At 38.8% G+C, this 24233-nt stretch overlaps 1 protein-coding gene across 1 annotated transcript in view; it reads left to right on the forward strand.

Moving 5' to 3' along the window:
- The window catches only part of PHEX (phosphate regulating endopeptidase X-linked), a 103114-nt gene that overhangs the window by 48451 nt on the left and 30430 nt on the right, over positions 1–24233 (forward strand). The window contains exons 13-14 of the mRNA XM_084492481.1: positions 16415–16492; positions 18242–18345. Of these exons, the coding sequence (XP_084348607.1) occupies positions 16415–16492; positions 18242–18345 (182 nt within the window). The remainder of the gene's footprint in view (positions 1–16414; positions 16493–18241; positions 18346–24233) is intronic.

The raw sequence follows: 24233 nt of genomic DNA on the forward strand, positions 1-24233 counted from the left end.
TTCAAAAATTAGTAAGAAGTTTTGTTCTTGAATTGAAGAAGAGCAAACTGTATGATCCTGGGGAGCTTCTTAGGTTTACTCTTTGTTTTGGAGCAAAGCAGAAGCCAGTATTATAACAGAGCACAGTGGGGTGCTGGAGGTACTTTCTTTCAGACAAAAGGCACTTTCTTTCAGAAAGGACCCTCTGCTTTGATCTGCTTTAATATGGCAAAACATTAGCATTTTGGCCAATTATTGCTGGACTGAGCCCAGTAACACATAAAACATCTGTTCTAGTTTTCTGTGGTTAATAAAACCTCCATGGAATTTTTTTATTAGAGTAGGATATTCTACTTTGAAATGAATTTCAAGTCCTGTGCAAGCATCTTCTCCTTGTTTCTGTTTCCAGAACAGAAGATGGCACCTGATCATTACTGTTATCATCTGTTAAGTAAAGAAACGGAGTTATTAGTGAGATAAAGAATGTCGTGGCCCTTTATCATGTCTTCATCAGTAGCTGTCAAAGGAGGTTGGGCCTCATTCCCAGTTTATGGATGAGATACCAAAGCACAGGAGTAGCTTGGCCCAGTGACAGAGCTGAGGACAAAAATGCCATCCTATTTTTCTCACTCTCAGACTTCTGTAGCCACCTGGGCACATTGTCCCTTGTAGTGAGGCAGAGCAGAGTTGATGCCTGAAGTTCTACAGCAGAACTGTAGGTTATATGGAAAGTCCATATACTTAGCATTTCCTCCATATTTTTAATCTCATTTTATTCTTAAATGCTTTGAAAAGAGAAGAACTCTAGAAGCGTAGTTTTTTGTTTGTTTGTTTTGTTTATTTGTTTGTTTTTGTTTGTTTGCTTGTTTACTGGGCCTACTTCACATGAGCAGTTTATTTTGTAGTTAGCCCTTTATTTAACTTCGGAAATAATAGGGTCATTAGCAAACTTTTTGGCAATTTCCTGAAAGAGAAACAAGATCAAATGCAAGATCTGGATGTCTGCACAGTGAACCTTCCTGAATGAACACTCAGATGTATCTTGTTCCTTATGGTGATTGTATCTTCAGATGACAACACTCTAATGCAAATGACTTGGCAGGCTTTAAAGAGAATTAACCACAAATTCTCTCACAATAGTCACAGTCTTACATGGTGTCTGCTACCTGTTGTCTGACTGATCCCCACCTTGCTTGTGTACTTGCCTCAAGTACACCTTGAGGTCACCTGTACACATTGCTGTCACCCTGATGCTTTGCAATCACAGGGACCATCAACCTCTGAAAGCCTTAAGGCCTTCTTCAGGAATTGATGCTTAGATTTTGCTTTAGGCAGCCTGTCAGCTCCATCTAATCACTGTAATGTTTCTTACCTATAACTCTGTGTGTATGTTCTGTTGTTTTAAGTTGTTCAGAAAAGACACCTAGCACTACTTGCTCACTCTAATTTGATGAATATAACATGTATTAAAAGGATCAAACCAACACATCCATGTGACATAAAGATCATTTTTCTTGTAATGCTTGATTTCTGAGAATCATCTTTTCAGTCCCTGCAAACTCTGGAGTTAATGTTTGGCTTTCTGTCTGTATTAGAACAATATGAGAAAGTAGCTAGCAATTTCCCTCTCTCCTACCCCCTCCATTCCTGTCTTTAGATGATTGAAACATGGATTTAAACCAGACCATCTGAAAAACAGTCTTACAAAGTCAGATTTTGACAGGCTTAGGTGCTGTGGTCTGTCTTCATGTGCAGTTCTCACCTAATTCTCTGGATGGAGCTCATGCTGCTTCTAAAGGAGCTCCACATCACAGAGGACCATTTGGCACTCTGCTATGATGCTCTGCTTTCTGCCCTGTCCTGCCTCCTTCACCCTGTGCAAGCATTACTTTATTGATCTGTAGTTGACTATCATTAGAAATTTGCTTAAATTATGCCTGTTAACCTCCCAAATTTTCAGTGGAGATCTCTGATTTAAGAAAGAAAGAAAGAAAGAGAGAAAGAAGGTGAGAAGGAGAGAAGGAGAGGAAGAGAGAAGGAGAGGGAGAGAAAGAAAGAAAGAGAGAGAGAGAGAAAGGGGAAAGAAAGAAAAAATAAAAAAGAAAAGGAAAAGGAAAGAAGGAAACAGGGAAAAAGTAAAAGAAAAAGGAAAAGAAAAAGAAGAAAACATGTTCCTATTCTTGTCCTTTTTTCCTCTCCCTATTTTGTAAGCCTTAAATTTTGCCCACATTTGAAAAGCAGATAAAATATTCAAATGAGTGCAAGGTATGTCTTGCTACAGTCTTTAGGTACGTGGTCTGCAAGTTGCAGCAGCTCTGCAGAAAGATGCCTCAACAGCTGCCCAGCCACCTTGCAGCCTCTAAGAAGGATGGCAAAAGAGGATGGGAGGGAGAGAGGGGAGTCTTTTGTCTCCCTGACGAAGAAGGTGCAGATTGCAGTCCACTTTGTCAGCCAAACGGTATTGACAACTGTGTTTAGTAATGGTGGTCCACAGGGACAAGGGGAACCCGCCTGGATATGCCAATGAAATTCCATTGACATGGCTCATGTGATCAGTGCTCTCATCTTTAAAATGGTAATTTATCTCTGCTGCTCTTCAGAGGATAATTCATTGGAAGTTCGTCACTGAGATGTAAAATTATTTCCTATCTTGTGCAGGAGCCATTATTTTATTAATCACTTTTTTCCTTCCTGAAATGCCCTTTGTGCTTGAGTTTAACTGGAGGCTTGAAAAAAGAGACTTTTACACAAAAACTTGTTTTCTGAAAGTTTGCAAATCTCTTGTAAAGTAGGCTGTATTGTAGGAAGTTATCTTTTTTGCTTTGCAATACTATTTTTAAAGCATAGATGACAAGCCAAAAAAAAAAAAAAAAGAGCTTGTTTTTCTGTAATAAGATTTTTCTGTAACATTATTAACCTCTTTAGGTCATGGAGCACAAATCCCAAGGTCACTGTGCAATCATTTTTTGCCTACTGAACTTGCCTGCTGCTTGGCTTTATTTCTCTCTAAGGAAGTCATATACGCAACATTTGTTCTCTTTGCATCTCTCTCTGTCTGAAGATCGAGGCAAGAGAAACACGGGAAAATATAAGGACAGTGCTTAGCCATACATGTCTCTCTCAGGTAGTGTTAGGCACCTTAGCTTAGCCTACAGGGCTTGTTCTGCTTCAGAGAGCTACAGCAAACCTCCCTAAATAATGCAATGCAATTAAAACCAATAGCCCCAAGGAATTCAAGAGTCATCTGCACAAGCCCTGATTCAACAAAGTATAACTACTTTAGATGAGGTACGTATCCATCGGTTATCCCACCGAAGCCATTCGCTTCTCAGCTGGAACTCAGCTGGTTGTATCCTGGCCTCTGATCAATTAGCTGAGTCCCTGCCATCTTTCCCTGTTCTCTGTGGTCATTTTCTCTTCACATTTGGATGATTTCACTAAGAACATGATGGCCATACCGCTCAGACCAGAGGTCCAATTTCTAGTTCAGACAGTGGCCAAAGAGTAGCAGATGTTTAGAGATGAATGTAAGGACAGGGCAAGCATAAAGGGATACTTTCCTGCCATCCTCTCCCAGCCTCTGACAATCTGCAGTTCAGTTGCTTCCCAAGCCAGAATTGGTGTCTTTGTATTTATTCATTTTTTTCTCTTGTGAGTTTGTCTTTTTGAACCCATGACAATTTTTCTCATACACAGCTTTCTATGGCAATGATTTCCACTGCCTCACTGTGCTCTGTGTGGGGAAGCACCTCCTTTTTTTTTTTTTTTTTTTTTTTTTTTTGGTCTGGAAAATGTCTTCAGCTCCTCCTACAGTCTTGTAGTGGGGAAACCAGAGAATCATCTCATCATTGCCTGATTTTTATTTATTTATTTTTTCCCTCATGCCCTTGTGTCTTTGCATATAACCCTGGAACATGAAGGTACATAAACACAGGAAGTTCTGGCTGAATATGAGAAATTATTTCTTTACTGTGAGGGTGACAGAGCACTGGTACAGGTTGCCCAGAGAGGTTGTGGAATCTTCTTCTCTGGAGATGTTTAAAACCCGCCTGGATGCCATCCTGTGTAATGTGCTCTAGGTGATCCTGCTTGGCAGTGGTTGGACGAGATAATCGTCAGAGGTCCCTTCCAGGCTCGGCCATTCTGCGAATCTGTGAATTACATGCAGGGAGTATGGGAGTATTCAAACAGACTGCTCAAGACATTCACTAGATAAAGTTCTGAAAAGTACTTTTTCATTAACATCTTAGGCATATCCAGGCAAAGAGGCCAGACACCACAGCTCCAGGAGCTGAAATTAATCTTGCCTAATGCCATGTTAATTTTGCACAAAGATGACAAGGCATCCAATCTTCAGAATGGTCAGTAGGTGCTGTGCAGAAAGAAATATGTGTTTTTGTACCTTGTGGGGTCTGTGAATCCAACTTATATAAAATAATGTAAGAATATCACAAAGCAACCAGTCCTGTGTTTCAGTGCCTCCCACATCTTAAGTGAGCTTTTTCTGGAAGGAAGACCAGCACACGACTGACATAATGACAATTGTAAGGAGGGGGAAGTTCCAAAACAGAAGATCCCAAGACACCTTTCACTGGTTCTTTTAAGATGACTTTATATTTTTGTTTCAAGGATTTCAGAGAACTTCACAAAGAGTAAGACTGCTTCAGAACACTCACAAGCTGCCAGACTTGCTTCTGAAGAACTAGCAAAAGGGAGAACTTTCTAAAAGCTCTAATTGCATTTAGACACTTTATTTCTGTTCAAAAGCCAAGGGGGCAGGTTCTTACTTCCAACTTTGCTGTTTTTACTAGATTTTTTTTCAGAGTTTTGCAATAACTTTGTCATTTTTAAATGGGAAAGCATACTTCTACTTAATGCCAGTTCATCCCTAACCATACTGTTCCTTTGAGGAAATCAGCTTCCTGCAATGAGGATAGTCTCTGTCCGGGGTAGTCCTTTAATGTGAAAAGTTGGGGTTCTGCCTGTACTGTAGCAGTTTCATTGCAGGGAGTAGTGAGCAAGACTCCTGATTCAGCTGAAACATGGTTTGGAGTTCAGAATAGGCAGAGCCACGTTCTGCAGCTTTCTTGGGCATTAAATATATCACCAGGAGCTTACCTGCATGGTGTAACTCATCTTTATCCTACCTTAAGCATGGGCATGTGAAGAGAAAGGGAGAATTTGATAGAGAGCAGGAAGTGAAATAAATCCTGTGTAGCTCAGAAATGATGCGGGGGCTTTGGAAAGCTTGCTGTACTTACCTAGTGTGGAATATGGACAGTAGAATATCTCAGCATCACTGAGATAGCTGTTTGGAAAATGCTAATATTCAGCATAGTGTTTTTCACCTGGAAGATAAAGAGAATGAATGACACTTTCATTTCGGTGTAAGAGTGTTCCACGCTTTTCCCTGAACAAAAAATAAACCTTCACTTTCCATCAGATCATCAAACAACACTTTCTATTTTAGAAGTCAAATTTTTATTTCTCATTACAAACTTTGATTTTCACATGCAAAGAATAATCTCTCTCACATCCAAAATTTAATTTAACCTTTTCAGGAGGACTGGGCTTTTCTATTCAGTAACCACAGGAGATGTTATTCTCTCTTGGCCAGAGTTGAAACTAATAGCCATGGCATGTTTGCTTATCTCTTACCTCTGGGGTTAGATCACTGCTGTCAGCTTCTCCCTTGTTATGTGGCTGTTGCTACTGCTCACTCAGTTGTGCAGGGATGTCAGTTCCATTAATAAACTGAGCACCGTGCAAACAGATAGTGGAAAACAGGTGAAGAGAGAGGAAATTGTATTTAACCCTGATCTCTCAGCTGTCATTTTTCAGACTCCGCCACAACTGCATAAGACCCAAATGGGTGCATGACATCAAAACATCTGTGACAAATCTCATGCTTGAAACGGAGGGAGGGGGACAGAGGTGGATGGAACCATCTTCTGATGTTCAGGGACTGGGATGAATCTGAAGATTTTGTGGCAGAAATGCAATGTGAAAGCATATGTATGTTCAAAGGCAGCTTAATTCTTCCAAAGGTCAGGAAATCTCCCATCACCCCTGGAAGTCTTGGACAACTCTAATTTTAGTTGGCTTTGTTGCTTTATTGCCTTCTGTAGAGGAACAGTTACAAAGAAATTATAGTCCTCCAGCTGACCAGTAATAGATTCTTGAGGCATGGGATATCCTTGTCTTGCTTGGAAGATGAGTCCAAATGCAAGCTTAGGTATCTACCTGGCTTTCCTATCTTTCCTGCCTGCGTTGACCTCCATGTCAACACAATCTATATATGCCTGTCTGAGCCCCAGAGAGGAAAGCTGCCTTCTTGTTTAGTCTTAGCAGCACTTTAGCTGGCTCAAGTATTGCACTGATCATGGAAGCGAAGTTGTGAAATGTTAAATGGATCTTCAAAACGCTTCAGGTAGTGGTGTTGCTGGAGATTATTTCTAGAGGAGTTTTATAACAAGGAGGTCATTGGACCCAGGAATTTGCTCCCTCACTGGCTTTTCAGAAGCCAGAATGCTTCACCGAAAATAAAAGCTTCCTTAGCCGCCCTCCTTCATGAAGGATACTGTGCGGTGTCTTGTGCTCATTCTTCTGGAAAAGGGGTGAGCTGCATCAATTTGAAAGTAAACACATAATTGGAATTGATTTAAATATAAAGCAAACAATGTTTGTGTTTGAAACTGAAATGGGGGCTGGGGACCTAGAGTAGTGCAGGAATGAGTCTCTGTCGTGTCTGGTCTCAGATGTGTGGAGACTTGGTCTGATGCTCATTTGTGGCTAGAAATGGAAAGAGACTTTTTTGCATATTATTCATTAATAAAAAAGTAGCTCTGCACCCTTTGCTAGGCAAAGATAACCTTGAAAATATTAAATGCATATAAACTCATGCACGCAGAGGCTAAGGTCAGAAGTCATCCCCCTCTGGAACAGGTTATAAAGCGTTTTTCTGAGTAAAACTGCCAGAAGAAGCAATGTGGTAACTCATTTCCTCTACAGGATGTAGAGAGAGCTTCCCTGCCCCTTGGCTGCCTCTCTCACAGAGGGTGTTACAACACTCAGTGCCTGAGATCTCTTCAGCACACTGGGGCCTTTGAGACTTTTATTTTGCCAGGCAGCACAGTGTTTTTTTGGTAAACCTGCTGTTTCCTCAGAGCTAAAACAAAAGCAGCAGAAACACTTTTTCAATAGGGTGGGTGTGTTTCTAGCACAAGGTGGCATGACAGCAAGAGTTCCGGTTGGCTGATGAGGAGCTCAGGGGGTGAACAATGAAGCAAGTCCAGGGAGTTTCTACAAAAAATGCAACGTAATTTCTGCAGCTTGATAATGTGCCAAATCCTGGTCAAAGGTGTCTTTTTCTTTGTGGCATTGCAAACCCTCTGTGCCTCCAGACCAGAACACTTGTGCTTCTGGCTTGTTTGAAGTGCAGCTGGAGGAGCTCCCAGCTGGCTGCACATGCATTATTGAATTCATGCCCTAGGTGATCTTCAGGTGTGTTAGAGGGACACACAGACAAAATCCCTGTGCCAGAGTGGACCTGTCACTGCTGGCATGGTGACATGATGCTGCACCTGGACATAGCACAGGCTGAGTCAGTGTGCATATCTGTGCACCATCCTTTCTTGTGGTCTACAAGCATGATCCCTACTCCACTGAAAACCCAGAGACTCTTAAAACTGACTTAGGAGCTTTGTACAGTGATGATTTGCCCTTAAATAGTTCTTTTGCTACATAGCTCAGTTGTGCTAATATGGAGAGGTACTGACATGAGGTATTTTCCCTGATTCTTTTGTGGGAACTAGTCTGCCCTGGTTTCATTGTGAGTGATTGGAAGTCCTTATACTTAAATCTCCTTATACTGAAATCATGTGGCTATAAATTTGTGTGACAGAAAGTGGTTGCACTCATATTACAGCACCTGTCTAGGTCACGTTTGGGCCCGTGTGGTGTCCCCAAGACATAAACCCCCTGTTTTTTTCCAAGTTCAGCAAGTCTGAAATAAAATGAAGGCCAAGATGAAGATTACTGGGATAATGTTTTTATGTATCTAAAGTATGTGTTGTCTTTCCCAGAATGTGATATAAGGTGATAAGCAAGGAGGCATAACTGTCTGGGATAGTGTTGGATGACTGTGAAGGTCATTGAACCTGGTGCAACTTCAATGATACTGTCAGGAGTGTTTCCTGAAGCATGTTGTCCCCTGAATCATGCCTAAAAGCTGTCTAGGAGCTCGTACAGTCTGAAACCATGCCTTTAGCTCCTTGTCCCTATTCCACCTAGCAGCACTTCCCAGATGTGTAACACTGCAGCAAGTCAACCCATGACGGGGAGGCCAGGCGCAGACATCAGCCACCCCGAAAAAACATCACAGTGCTATGTGTGATTGTCATGGTGCTAGGGAAGATGCACCCGAGGGTGTCCACTGTAGCCATGTCACCAAAGTTCTTGGGAGGAGCCCTTTCTGTCTTGCTCAGGTTGAATCATGGAGTTTGTCTGTACTCATTTAAAAGAAAAAGAGAAAGAAAAAGAAAGTGATGTAGAAAACCAGAACTGAAAATCCGAAGAGATAATGAGAGAAATCTACTTTTTGGTTGTTTCTATGTTCATTTTGGAGTATACTTTATCCTTTATTATTTTTATTTTTATTTTTATTTTTATTTTTATTTTTATTTTTATTTTTATTTTTATTTTTATTTTTATTTTTTATTTATTTTTTTTTCCTGGATTAAATGAAAGCCAAAATGCACGTACTGTGCTTGATACATGAAGTATTATTTCAGTTTTCTGTATTGGGAAGCCAAGTCAAAGGGACAGGTAAATGAAGGTCAGCAGCCAATCAGGCTGCAACCACAAACTATTTCTGGTGACACCTACTCTTAAACTGTAGAAAATATTTCAGATTTAAAGCCAGAAATTACTCTGGTATGCAATGTGCTCTGCCTGGTATACAGGATCAGAGTAAAATTTTAAAGCACACTTAGCTTTGGCATTGCTCTTCTCTCTTGAAGTCAATAATTATTTTATTTTTGTTTGAAGCATGTTCTGGTTAAAATGTTGTCCATATGTATTCATTACTTCATGTGGGTGTAAGCTATATAATGACCATCATTAACTGCTAATTGAGATCTCTTTAATTGAGGTGGGGATTCCCCCCACCTCGGCCTCCTCCCCAGTCCTCCACAACTTTCTGCCTGTAAACAGAAGTCTTGAAGTCTTCGATTGGAGTTGTGACTGCTTGAGATTTTGGTGTTTTTCCAAGCTGTTAAGCTGTTACTCAGGTGTTTTCACATTCACCATTTTTTTTTTGTTTGTTTGTTTGTTTTTTTTGTCACTTAGGGATGTAAAAAAAACAGTTTTGATTGTGTAATTGGATATCCCGTTGATTCACTGGAGTCAAACTAAGCTCTCATTCAAAATTATGGAAGAGATATATCTAATCATTTATGTATTGTATAAGCACAGAGGAAGATATTTGTTGTGTGCCAAAAAGAAATGTATTTTATTTACAGAGCTAAGGTTCTGTTCATGGAAGACAGAATTCATGCCTGTCATATATAATGTTCTATGCATAAAATAATGAAATCATGATAATTGTTATGCAGAGGTTACAAATGAAAAATTGAATTAAGACAAAATGGACAAAAGATTTTTTTTCTTGGTAAAATTCAAACATCCATGGCAGCAGAGTGAGTTTGGAACAAAGCTGGTAGGTAAAATTATGAGTAGGTATAATGAGTAGGTATACTGCTGCATTGAACTAAGGAGTTATGTTTGTGAAAATATCACAGTGAATTTGTATGTTTATAGAAGTCATACTCTTTCAGATTTTCTGTTATTTAGCTTGGTTCTGTTGCTAAAAAATCAATGCAGGATTAGTTTAAACTGAAAATTTAATTCCAATGAAATTAGTTTTAGAATGCTTGAACATTCAAGTTCTTTACCTTTCAGAGAGCCAGAACTAAAAGGGATTTAGGACAGGAAAGAGTCACACTGTGATGTAAATTATTATTTTTTTTTTTTCTGGCTCTTTTCTATGTTTGGCTGTCCTAATAAACTTATAAGTGTAACTTTATGGTTAGTAACAGTTATTGGATATTAAGAGTAATTATATAATTCCAACTGTTTGCTTAGAAAATTTTGTGTCCCGTTTCCCCTCCTTTCCCTTGGGTGGTAAAATACATTATGGTACCCATGTGTATTGGTAATAATTTCTTCTCAGGAAATTTTCTTTGAATGAGGCTTTGGTTTCAAAAGATGATTCAGAGGAAGGGGTAAAGTAATGTAACACATAATCCCAGTGGTGTTCCTTTTCTTCTTTCCCACATCATGTGTTCCCAGCACTTGTCTTGCACTAGTTCCAGCACTTGCTGGATCTCTCTCTGTAGTGATTCAGCTCATTGATCTGGCAAAGAAATATTTGTGGGAAAAAAAAAAAGTACATTTCTTCTGGAATAATGATCTAAATAATCTTGCAGAAAGATGTAGCAAGAACCTGAGACAGCTCACAGAGCCTTGGTTGTGGTTGCCAGCAGCATGAGCAGAACCATGGACTATGATGGGAGGAGCAAGGCAAGGACTAGGACTTTTTTTTTTCATTTGGCAGTACATAGTTGTTAAATGGACTTAGCTACTTTTCAAAACACGGTGCTATAAGTGTATTTGAAGCCATAATCTTTAAAATCCATTTTGTTGCTGGGTATGATTATTCATGTAAGTCACTTGATAGATTTTTTTCTAGCTCCTGAACTCAAGCTATTACAAGAATGAAACCACAGGTGGTTTTTTTTTTTTTTTTTCATTGTCATAACAGGTTAATTTAAAACTTTCAAAATGATTATTGAAATATGGGTGGGGAATATCACAGAGTGATGGAGTGTGGAGTGGTATCAGTATTGTTTATTAAATGTATCACTAGCTCTAAAAATCTTGGAAAGAATGTTTGATAGGCACAGTCTACACAGGTTGCATTGTGATACACAAATATAGGAGGAAAGTTAAAGCAAAGTTTAAAAATAAATAATCTGATGATTAGCTATATTCTGAAGTATGTATTACTGTCAGTTGAGTGCAGATCAAGTACTCTTAAAATTATTGTTTCAGGCCAAGAGTTCATGCTTGAGTTGCTACTTCACCTTGGATTGCAGTTTATGATGTGCAAATCCCTGACATTTGATGTAGCCTCTGTGGCAGAAATAAAATACATTATTAAGGTGGGCCCAGTCCAGGTCCTACTCAAGACAGTGTGTCACTTCCTACTGATATCTGTAGGAGTTGGCTTTAGCCCTGTGATGGAACTTTTCACTGTTTTTCCAAGATCCATTACTATTTTCCCATTTTTTTCTATACATAAAACCTAAATAGATGCAGTGATATTTATGCAGCAGTTTTACCAGATGGCTCTTGAATCATCTGTTTTCAATGAAAAATGAAAAGACCAGACACGTACATAAAGGCTGAATTAATCTTTGTAATTAAATGGAACATTACTTTGCTGTGAATGATTTTAGCTTTCAAAATGTATTTCATGCTAATTTTTCAGTGAACTGTAATTGTATTATTATTTTTTTATTATTTTTAGAAGCTTGAAAATGATCTTCACAAAGTTATTGTGAGTCAAGTTGATATGCAGAAGATCTATGTCAGACTCATAAAACTTTGTTGGGTGTGAGATATATAGAGATATTTATTTATTTATTTAACAGTGAATACAATATGCCAGTACTTGGTTTCACTAGCAGACCTACAAAGTGTCCAGATCTGGCTATAATGGGCAAAAAAGGCTCTTGGAAACCTCATGTGCTACATTTGGGTGCCAAATGAGAATTTCACTTGACCGATGATGCCTTGTAACATTGAAACACATGTGTTTGTTTCCACCTTGGCAAGTTAAATCAAGAGTGAAAGGCCTTTTATTACTTTGTAGTAAAATGACATACAAAGCTCTCATGACAGAAAGAGAAGGACATAACTTATGATAAAATCCCAGCCCTGAGGAAGTCAGTGGTGAAGCTTCCTGGCCTAATCAGTGGCAGAGGGAGCAGTTGCATACCAGGTCCTCTGCCCTGAAGCCTGCTCTCTCTGGCTGCTTGGATAGAAAACAGTTATCACAGTTTCCTCTAAATTTTGCTGCTGCTCTGTGTCACCCCCTGCCAGAGCCTCTCACTTTCAGTGGCAGGAGAGGAAGCTCATGGAGATGATTTTTCTTCATTTGCTTGATAGCCTAAGCTAGTCTGAATTCTTGACAGTGGCTAGGGGAAATACCACATCATTCCTTTTCCTCCTGTACAAATGGTTACTTAATATGCAAATTAGATAAATTAAATGAGCCTTTAAACTATAAAAAGTTGTGCATGGTGTGTTTACAATGGATTCATGTGCAATTATCACATTGTTGGTTCCTGTACATTTGTCACATTTCATTTGCTTTGCCCATATGTGTGAGCATGCCTCCCGGAAGGCTGATCCTTTAAACATACTTTTTATCTTATCAAGGGGGAAATACTGACTTGATTATCAGAGAGCATGCCAGTCTTAGGAGAGCTTTCTACTTTCTTGTGCTTTATGAATAAGGAGTCTTCAAACTGCCATTAAACATTACTCACGTGAAAATAAAAGGTATAAAATGAAGCAAGAAACTTCCAATGTGCAAATTTAGAAACCCACTCCTAACAAGATGCTTTCAAACTTGTCTGCTTTGTAGATAAGTTGGGATGATTTGGACAGTGATAGATAAGTTTGGGATGGCTGGACCAGATGATCTTGGAGGTCTTTTCCAACCTTAATGATTCTATCATTCTGTAAGTTGGGCTGTGCCCTGGGCTCAGCTGAAAGGGCTTGGACCTGTTGTAAAGCTGTTGGGAGAAAATCTGGTGAAGGAATTCCCAGGGTCTTCACAGAGCTTCCTACGTCCTCTTGTAGGTAGCTGTCCCCTCCACCAGGATCTCATTTCCTTCACTGTCAGAATCAGGAGATTTACTGGTGTGCCACAGCCTTTTGGCTTGCTGCAAAGTAACTTCATGTTGTAGTAACAAAGCATGTTTTTCTGAATCTTTGTTATCCTACTTGATTAGTGGAACATTTGAGAAGTCACCAGAATTGCTAGTAATGCTCATAAGGTCTACCGGTGTGTTTAGTTATTAAGGAGTATATGGTTTTCTTTCCTATTTGCTCAGACATTTACAACACACATGTTTTGTTTAAAATTTCTAAGTAACCATTGCAATAAAATAATACTTTCCCCTTATGTATATCTTATAAACTACAGACAGCTTTAGCCATTGTTAAAACATCAAAGTACTAAGAGCAACATTACATTTTGAGTTTACTTTCAAAATATCCTCAGACAAATTTGGTTATTTACTAGCATTCTACATAGCATGTATAACAAGATATCTCAGAAGCATCTGACCCTTTTTCCGCATGCATGGAAATCATAAGCTCCTAACATCAGTTGTCAAAGGCACAGAGCAAGAGTTTGTATATCCTGGTAAGTGAGCCCAGCAATTCTGAGCAAGTCCGGTTAGGAGAACTCTTCCAATCTTCTATTTCTAATGCAGCAGAGCCATGACAAGACTAACAAATTTAAATATGACTCAAATATAAAATTAATATTAAATAATACATGATATTTCAGTCAGCCTATATCAGATCTGCTAGTAAGCAGCCTAGAAAAGGAATCATCCTCACCCTTGGAGATGTTTGATAAAAGAGTGGGACTTAAAAGGGCTGAAAACTCTTATTTCCATGTTGCTGCTCTCACTGGGCTGCTTGGAAAAGACTGAGATATATGTGGCAGATATTCCACAATTACCCAAAATGTCCATGTCGTGAAGAGGAGATGGGCATGTTGTGTTCCTGACCACATAGCTAACACTGTGGGTCTGAGGACAGGGCTCATGTTCCACACCTTTCAGTAAAGTAGCGCTTCTCACTTCCAGACATAGGCTGGCTTTGTAGTCCTCTGCACTTACAGCCAGTGAGGTGTGAATCTTTTTTGCTTTCATTTGGAAGGCAATCTAGAAGGTAAGAATGTTTTTAAAGGGTATAATGTAGCTTAAAAAAATAGTTATGTGCTAAAATATGATCAACAGTATTTGATTGACACTGTACTAGCTAAATCATGAGTGAAATGACATTGTACTAACACAGTAAATCCTTACTTTTTCTTTAAAAATCATTGTTGTATTTTTGCAAGTTGCAGTTTAAATTGCTTTTAAAGGAATTACTCTATCATATAAGTTGATTAAATAGATATAAAATCTAAAGTGTTAAGGGACTCAATTAAGTAAATTCAACACAGAGGCTACTTTAAGCAATTCAAATGATGGCTGGAACACATGCAGATTATTTGAGATTCACTGAACTTGCTTAAGCAGCTGACTGAGTAGAAACTAAATCTGATGAGTTTTACTCTTCACTTTATCTAGAGCAGTATAACAACTAGAACTGAAGCACTGGAAATAGAAAAGAAAATTTTCCAATCCCTTACAAAAGTTCAGTCAGCTGGACCTGACAGCACCATCGGCAACAAAAAATAGATGCTCTTGATTATATACAAACTTGCAGATGAACTGTGCTCCGTTCTTTTTCCTTTTTTTCTCCCCAAGCATTTGAAATATCTTGATATCTTGAAAGTCTGCTGTACCTTCTGGAAAACTGAGAGAACATTCTGTTGAGAGTTAATTTGGCTCACTTCATATTTCCTCTTCAGCATTTGTCTTCCTTTTTGATTTTTTTTTTTCCCCCACTAGGGATATTTGCATGACAATGGGATCTTTCTTGCTTAAGAGTTCATCTGCTCCTGCTGCTCATTTCCCACCTGAAGTTGTAATTTTCTATTTGAGACATCATAATTATCTCAACTGCAATTAATTGTGATGTCACAAATGGAGGATTATGACTTTGGGTTGGAAATGAGATTGAAAAATTGAAGATGTTTCAAGAAGCAAAGAGGTCTTTCTTCTTGAAAAATAAAAGAGGAGACAAAATAATTTTGGTTAAACTGAGGCAATTCCTTATCAGCTTCCTTCTTACAGTTGTGGAATAACAATTTCAGTTCTTGCTGTCTGTGATCTTCGTAGGAAGCCCTGTAGGTTGAGATGCTGTGGAGGGGGAAGGTAGCAAGGATTTTACTGTGGAAGAAGTAAAAATAGTTTGCTCCCTTGAACAAACCCCTCATGGAGCAAGAGAGAAGTAGAAGTCAGGGGGCCTCCAGAGAGGTCTGGGGTCTGTTTGCAGACAGAATGCAGGACTGGTATGGCTGTAGTTGGTTAAAAGGCCAATCAGTTTGTTGCATTTCATATCTTGCAATATACAATTGGATTTAAGTATTTCTGTTTGAAGGACAGTATTTCCAGAAGAGTTATTTTTGAGGGATGAGGGTAATTCCAAAGGCTTAAGGAGAAGTTATGTTCAGCTTCCCAAAAACATACAAAGTGAGATCTTTTTGCTACTCTGGTCCATCATGGCTTTAAGTTATTCTAAGGCTTTGTCATATTTTACTTCTTTCTATGTCACCCTTTCCTTTTGTATCCTCTTGCTTTTCTTTTGAAACGTGTTGTATCCACAGAGATGCTGGGTGTCTGGGTGGCTTGCTGGTGTTTTTTGTGAGGACATTGCTAAGGTTGTTTATATACTCATACTATGATTTATGAAGTGGCAATACTCATCTACAGGTACTATCAATCCACACCAGCATGTTTACAAGGATTTCACATAAACAGTGGGACCAGTTCATGAGTGAAAAGCAAAAAAACAAAGTCAATGGAATGTGAAGTGTCTTATTTAACACCTTTCCTGATGTTAGGGAAAGGGGAAAGACTGTAAAGTAAAGGGATAAAAGTGGAGAACAATAAAAAGGTCAGCCATAGGGTTCTAGGAAAGTACGGTGTCCTTCAGAAAAGTGTGCACATGGCCTCAAGTGTAAGTGGCAGTTTGCCCTTGCGGGGATCCAGGGTCAGCCATATCTCTGAATTAAATCTATTTTAACAGATGGATGTGTACCAGCCTGTGCCATAGCAAAACGGGTCGTTTCCTGGTGTCTTTTTGAAAACATTATAGAAAGAACCATTTGGCCATTCATTATAGAAAGAACCATTTGACCATTTGATTAACTCAAAAATTGCTAGGAAATATTTTTGTGCTCACATTGCTGTAATTCTTCAAAAACTCTGCAGGTATCAACAGACCCACTGTGATAATCTGGCAACACAATCTAGACCCTCCACAATGTGGTGTGAAACTCATTTGTGGCACCAAATTTACCTTGTAGGCAAGTTGGTTTGAAGTTAAATTAGGATGCCTTCAGGAAGGCATAATAATATGCAATGGGAAAAGAATGGGGAATAAAGTGTCATACACTGAGCAATGGTTATGTCTGCCAATGTTTTGTGTTTTTTTTTTTTTTCTTTTTTCTTTTTCAAAGGCTAAAGCAGTTATGGCAAAAGTGGGTTATCCCCAGTTTATAATGAATGACACATATATTAATGAAGACATCAAAACAGTAAGTGTCAGACTTGCGGCTTTCTTCTTTTACATATTGTGACCATTCTTTGCTTTGTTTCACCCTTGTCTAAAATCACAGCTCCTTAGTTTTACCCACATCTGGAATTCTGCTTGCCTGGTTATTTCTAAATGTTGAATTGAGTATGTTAGCTCTAGTGTCCAAAGTGTAAATGTTGGCATGTCTAATTGAGATGGCCTCCAGGCCTGCTGGGAGTAAAATGTGCCTGGGTACAAAGAACCTCCCCACTATTAAACGTTTTTAAGGTTTAAAGTATTCGAACATATATTTTTTTTAATTTACATATAAAAACAGAAAACAAAAACAAAAACAAAAGCATTCTTCCTCAGAGTAATGGCCTTCAGAATAAACTAATGCATTTTTCTTCTGATTTATCACAATTGATGATGCCTGTATAGGCTCTGCCTCCTTTCTCCAGGCTATGAATTTTATTTATGCTTGTTTCTCATCATACTGGGAGGTCTTAACCACTCTACAGCCCTGTTGTTACAGATGCTGGACAAGGATCCAACTTTCCTTCCTGACTTGGTATCCTAACCACAGCAGGAAGGAAGATGATAAAGAATAAGATATTTTGTCATTTTCCAAAGGGGTAACTGTGGTGTGTATGTGAAAGATTGTATTACTGCAAGTTGCAGGAAAAGTAGAACCACAAATTCAATCATGAGCCACTAAAATCCAAGTAGTGATAGAGTTACTATGTCAGAAAACAGGAAAGTACGCTAGAAGGAGGCATGATTTATTGAGAAACCTTTGAAGAAGTTCTACATGCTTAGTCCTTCCTTGTTCATGGAAAAGTGGGTCAAGACAGTGCTGTGAATCCAGTGTAATGAGATGGAGGATGTGGCCAACTTTACCAATCAGGGTATGGAGTTACTTGCCCAGGTAATGGTAATGTCTAGCAAAAACTTCTTAATCACAGTGGCAAAACCGAGTTAAATCTGAAACGTAACTTTTCTTATATTCTTTTTATAATTTTATGATCTGAAACATAATCTGAAATGTAACTCACAAGTCCTGGGACTATTTGAAACTGTTGGCAGGGATATCATCTGGATTTATAAAACATTAACATCCCTTTTTATTTCATGGTTTGTTGTGGGGGTGCTTGCTAATAGATCTGGAGGCTTATGGGAACATGGAGCCCTATGTTTGTAAGTGTTTAATGTGAGGAATGGTAAATATGGCAGCAGAATCCTCCAAGGCCACATAGTACAAAGTATTTGTAATTAAATGCAAAACAAACTGAAAAAAAACAAGAGGCTTTGTTACAGTTTTGAAAGCAGCTTTTAAATGGACTTTTAGAAATAAGTATAGACCCATTTCCATATGGAAAAGAGTCTGCCCTAATAATAGACACAGAAACATGCAGTCTACAATTTATCTTTGGGTACTTTTGATTTCCTTAGTTTCTCTCTGCACAGGCAAGAGCTTTCCACTAGTCCCTTGCAAAGATCCTTTCACCCTTCATTTCTTAACTTACATCAGTATTTATTAAAAAATATTTATTCCTCCTACCAAATGTGGAAATTTTACTTAGTTTGATAATGACTAAAAAATTATGTGATTATCTTGTTTAAATTAAAAGTTCTGCTTTTTTATTTTATTTTATTTTATTTTATTTTATTTTATTTTATTTTATTTTATTTTATTTTATTTTATTTTATTTTATTTATTATTTTTATTTCTTGGACATGTTCTAAAAATATCTATGCTTTATCCATACAGCTTAAATTTACAGAAAGTGACTATTTTGGCAATGTATTACAAACTCGCAAATATGCAGCCCAGTCTGATTTCTACTGGCTTAGAAAAGAAGTTCCAAAAACAGAGTGAGTAGACAAAAGACAAATTTTCATAATCTTTTAACAATGTTTTAAATTACATTATTTAATTTATATAATTTATGTTGTAATAGAACTATACACACAGCAACATTTTTTAATGAAAAAGCCTAAGGGCAAAAAAAACCACCACAATTATTCAGAAACTCCTGGGGATATTTTTATCATAAACGTACTCTTTTCATTAAGTTCTAGGTACCCCTGTTCCGATGCACAATAGACATATTCTGTCAGTTTAAACTTTTAATTTAATGAGGAAAAAAAAAAAAAAAGAACTAATTGAATCTCAATTAAAATTGGATTGTGTCTCTTGGTCACAGTTAGAATTTGGAATGATAGAGCAGAGATTTATGAAATAATTTTTCTATGAATGGAGCCATTATCAAGAGATAATATTATTAATGATAGCAATAAGCATTGTTAGTTACCTGCTGTTGATTGCAGTCATACAGCCTAAGACATGATTTAATTTACATATGTTATATTTTATTTGTAAACCTGAGAGTACATATTGTGTCACATATAGTCATCAAATACATAAAAGAATCAGTCTCTCTTCTTACTGGTGGGTAATCAAATCCTTAAAATGCAAATTATAACATAAACAGAATTTAATTACTCTAATCACACTACTTAAAAATAACTCTTTCTGCACAGAGCCTTTGAAATCAGTGCTGCTGCTTAGCTCCTGTGGTGCTATTTCCTTATGGTTCCAGAAATTCCTTCTCATACTGAACTATTTCAATATTTCTATATTTCAAGGATGTCTCTGCATTGTCCATGAGGCATGAAGAGAGTGCCAGTAGGGCAGACGCAGCCTGTGCTTGGTTAGAATTTCATAGTTTGGCTGCATATTTTCAGTTTTTTTTTTATTGCTTGATTTTAATGGTGAGTTATCGTGAGCTCATTATGCCTTTCTCTGACACTGCAATGGTTAAACCCAGTGAAACATAATGCTTGCCTCTCCACAGAAATTGTAATCAGCAGCCCTCATCCTGTGAGCAGAGTTGAGGCAGCACTAACACAGACCAAGTAGACTGCTGGCAAGAATGCAAATGCCCCCTGTAGGGAAATTAATGGCCAGGTAGTCCCTGAACGTACACCTCAAGGGCTGTCACCTCTGAGAACTGTCATTTCATGTAGTTATGCTTCAAAAAGTTGAAGGTTTTACCCTACCAACCACTTCAAGATTGACTACTTTCTCTTCCTTGTCTTTGCTCTTTTATTTTGAGGATTACTTAACAGCAGTCTCCTCATCACCTTTGTCTTGCCCTTAGGTAGATCTATTCCAGCCTTCCAGCCTGCTTTTTTTTTTTTTTTTTTTTTTTTTAAATTTGGTTAAAAAAGCAATACAAAACAGGAAGATAAACAGGTCCAGTGTCTATATGTGGTCACAAAGTAGCTCATCCACAGGAAGCGGAGTAAAAGGGAAAAAATAACCCCTTCTGTACTGGCTGCTGCATAAGAGGATAGATAGGAACCTCTGGTGGGATTGCTGTCCCTACGTGTGCATACATATAGGGCAGGGGACAGACCCTTCCAGCTCCATTCTGGGCATCTCACTGGGGAACAGTGTGGCTTGGGGCATCCCAACCTGATTTTTGATACCTTTTCTCTGTCAGCACAGCTATATGCTCTGTTCCCTGCAGGGCTGGGGGTAAGCCTGTCTGAGCCCTCAGCCGTGGTTTTTCCTCTTGGGGGATTATTCTGCTTCTGCACTTGCTCAGGGATAGAAAAGAGATCTGCAGGTGGTGTCCCTTACACTGGCCACTGTTGCTGTGTCAGCTGAGGACTACCAAGGCACAGAGAGCCATTGCCACCTCTAGTAAAAATGTCATCCTGTGTTTTAATTTATTATAATAAACAAATAATTCCCACTAGTTTAAGGCATGTCAAGGATGGCCTTAAACACATCAGTGCTTGCCACATTTTGGCTATCAGACCACTGCATTCTGAGGCTTTTACTTTTTCTTTTCTTTCTTTTTTTTTTTTTTTTTCTCTTCCTTCCTTCCTTCCTTCCTTCCTTCCTTCCTTCCTTCCTTCCTTCCTTCCTTCCTTCCTTCCTTCCTTCCTTCCTTCCTTCCTTCCTTCCTTCCTTCCTTCCTTCCTTCCTTCCTTCCTTCCTTCTTTTTCTTCTCTTTTTCTGTCTTCATTTTTTAAACTTTTATCTCTCATTGAACTCCACAGATCATTGGCCTATACTGAAGCCTGGCACTGTGTTAATAGAGAATTACCCTTGGGGGTTTGTTTCCATTTTCTTTGTTTCTCCTTTGCCTTAGTTCAGTAGGTTTTAGCAAAATATTTATATATTTAGAGATATATATTAAAAGATGGTCCACACTCTGGACTGTTAAAGATAAATAAGAAAACAAGTATATAAGGAAATAAGTTATCGCATAGTACTGTGATATTACTCCCAAATGTGAAACACTATATTCATTTAGCAGACAGCGCAGATTTCTCAGCAATATTATTTCAGTCTGGACTCAGTTTCATCAGCATAGTCAACTATATGGAAAAACAAAGTGCTAGTTCACTTGAAACACTAGGGAAACACTATCAGGGGACAGAGGAGCCGAGAGGTACAAGACAAAGGAGTTTGATAAAGCAAGAGGAATGTGGATAAGAAAGTGGAAATAGTTATTCTGGGAATTCAACAGTTTTGTAATCTAAGAAACAGAAAAAATCCTCCAAGCCAGAAGTATTTATCAAAATTCATTGTCCTGTGTTTTGCTCCTTCCTGACCTACCCATTGTTGGGTCTACAGCAAAAAGGAAGCGTTGTGATATGAAAAGGGGTAATGGCTTTAAACTAAAAGAGAGTAGATTTAGATTGGATATTGGGATGAAATTCTTCACTGTAAGGGTAGTGAGGCACTGGAACAGGTTACCCAGAGAAGCTGTGGATGTCCCATCCCTGAAGGTGTCCAAGGCCAGGTTGGCTGGGGCTTTGGGCAACCTGGTCCAGTGGGAGGTGACCCTGCCAAGGTATTGGAACTGTGTGATCTTTAAGGACCCTAAATTCTTTAGTGATTGTATGATTCTATGATTCTGTGAAAAGGAGTAGGAAGGGCATCATGTGCAATGCTGATCAGGCTGTGGATGGGAGGAATGCACCTGGAAACCTGTCACACCCATCTGGTGTTGAGGAGCTATGACATGATACTGGGGTCTCCAGGGGCCTGGTTCCCCTGCAGTCTCCACAGCCACAGGAGATGCACCTTGCAGCCTTCAGTACCTGTCTGTATCCCAGCAGATGGCTCTGTCAAACTGGTGAAAAATTGCTGGTATCAGGAGAGTATATACAAGAGGGATTTGTGGCAGCACCCAAGGAATACAATGAATGAAGAGGTGCGGGTTGGATGGAGAGGGCAGACCAGAGGTGGTAAGGCTGGAAAGGTGGACTGTGGGAGGGAGGAGAACAAGTGTGAATGTAACTACATTAATTCAGATAAGACACAGTTAGAACAGAGGGAGGTGAATAAGCAGTGTATGGGGAGGTGATGACAGTGTGGAAGGGAAAGATAGAGAAGAATTAGTGTTTCAGTGGTATTTGTTTATCCATCCATGGAGCCATATATGTTCATTTGTGTAAATATGCATATGTATATACACACCTTTTTAACAGTCATTGAATCTATGCTTCTTAACACCTATAGCACAGTTGCATGTAACAGGGAGTCAGAGAACTTTTCTGGGCATCACAACTCCTTATTATTGTCTTTTTCCTTTGAAGTTGGGAAATGACCTCTAAGATTATTTCACTCAGCCTTACATGCTGGAGATGTAGGCATCTGGTAGCCAGCCCTATAGCAGGGCATGCCAGAAGTGTTCCTGTGTTTCCTCCAGGACCTATTTGAATTTCTTGACCACACACTGTTGTTTGTCAGCCCTGGCCCTTGGCTCACTGCAGGGGAGGTGCTGGGCTGGACATGGTCAAGGACACCACAAAAGATCCAGCTGCAAAAAAGGAAAAGAAGCCACAAAAGACTCCAGGAAGGCTGTTGACTTCTGTAGAAACTCAGGGCTCTGAGCTCAGAAATCCTGTGGGTGGGCTTGCTCTGGAGAGGAGAGACTGGAAAGGACCCTCCTGAAGCCTTTTCCTGGCCTTTGAACCTCATTTTAAACAGTGATGTGGCACTGGAGGATGAGCCCAGCCTCACCATCCCTGTTTCTAGCCCAGCCCCAAGGGAGACAGATGGCAGACTGAGCTGGGAGGCTAATCTTTTATTTCTATGCAGGAAAATGTATAAAGCAGGCTAAGAGTGAGAAGAGGAAACACATCCTTCAAAGTCACCTTGAAGAAGTTTTTCTTTATAGTTGTTATTTTGGGAAGAAATTTTCCGGATTCCAGCTTCGTTAGTAACTTTGTACTGTCTTTTGCTTCTGACCAGCTTACATGCATTATATATTCATAAGTTCGTCTTTGTATATGTCTATAAAAGACAACAACAAAAATTAAAAAAATATATATTTTGGACACTGCATACCAAATTCTGCTCAATTGGAGTGTTTCCTATAACTCAAAAAGTTGAGAGAACAAATTGCAACTTCAGTTCATGCTTTGTGGAGAATTAAAGAAATAAGCTTTTCCCTGTATTGTAATCATTTCCAGTCAACGCTTTTCATGACTGCCATTGTAGCACACTATGCTCTTAACTCAGGAAGTAAGATATGGTGGAGATAGCTGTAACACAAACCTATAAGAGTATCTGCCTCACTTGTTATCTCAGTACAAGATTTTCTTTGCAAGAGATATCAAACTTACAGGTATCAAGTCCATAGCCTTATGTTTTGACTGCTGCAGTAGTTGATAGGTAATGTTACAGGACATTACACTCAGCTATTCCTCTTTCACATGCTAATAAGAAATAGAAACAGAGGAAACAATTCTAGATTTATTGTTTAGTCTGTAATTAATGGGAGCTTAGATTTTGTTATGCTTGTCTTTTTTTTCTTTTTTTTTTTTTTCTTTTTTTTTCTTTTTTTCTTTTTCCTGTCCTGGTAGTGGGTCAAATACACTGACATTGTAACCAGATTTAGAGCAAATGACCAACCAGACTTCAAACAGGAATGTGAGAACTATTTCTAAATTTGCTTCACCTTAAAATTTAACATTGACAGTTATTTATTACAGGTCTTCATATAGTAATTTGATATATTATTAGTTAAGGTCTGTCACTGAAGACTCAGTCATTTCAAGGCGCTCACTGAAAGAGGCTGACAAATGTGAGGTAAAGTTGTTCATCTAGTCTAAATAGAAGCAGTCTCACTTATTTCTGTTCTTTTGTGGTAAATGCTTTCTAAATCTTCTTGAGAGTGGCTTGCAAGGTACAACAAAATGCTGGATTGCAAATATGCTCCTTGCCAGAGTCTCTAAACATCAAATATAAAATTCAGCAGTATACACTGCTTGTCACCAGAAATCTCTTTGTGACTCTTTGTGCCTTGGTACAGCTACTAAGTTTTCTCTTTCTATCTGCTTGAGAGCATAACGAATTTCATACTGGGTTGTCCTTGAGGCCTTGTTGTGAAAAAGAACATAGTTCAGTTTTACAGTGAGAAAATTGAAACTGCTATTGGTGTCTGGCTTATACTAAGCTCAGAAGACAAGATGGGCTCTGCTGTTGCGGTAATAGATCATGAAGAAAGGAGTAGCCACAGGATACAGAGATTGTGATGAGACTCAGCAGCTTGTCTGCAAGTGATGAGGTAGCTTTATAGGTATGAAAGTGTGGCCAGCAGTGGTGCAGTGTTGGCTGCACTCAGGCCAAGTGAGGTGTTTCTGTTATGACAAATACATGCATTGCTATGGTTAGCTCCTCACCCAGAAAAAGAGGTGAAAACTTGTGATGTTAGAGAGACATTGCTTGTACC

This window comes from Aythya ferina (assembly GCF_964211825.1).
Source record: "Aythya ferina genome assembly, chromosome: 1".
Taxonomy (NCBI): Eukaryota; Metazoa; Chordata; class Aves; order Anseriformes; family Anatidae; genus Aythya; species Aythya ferina.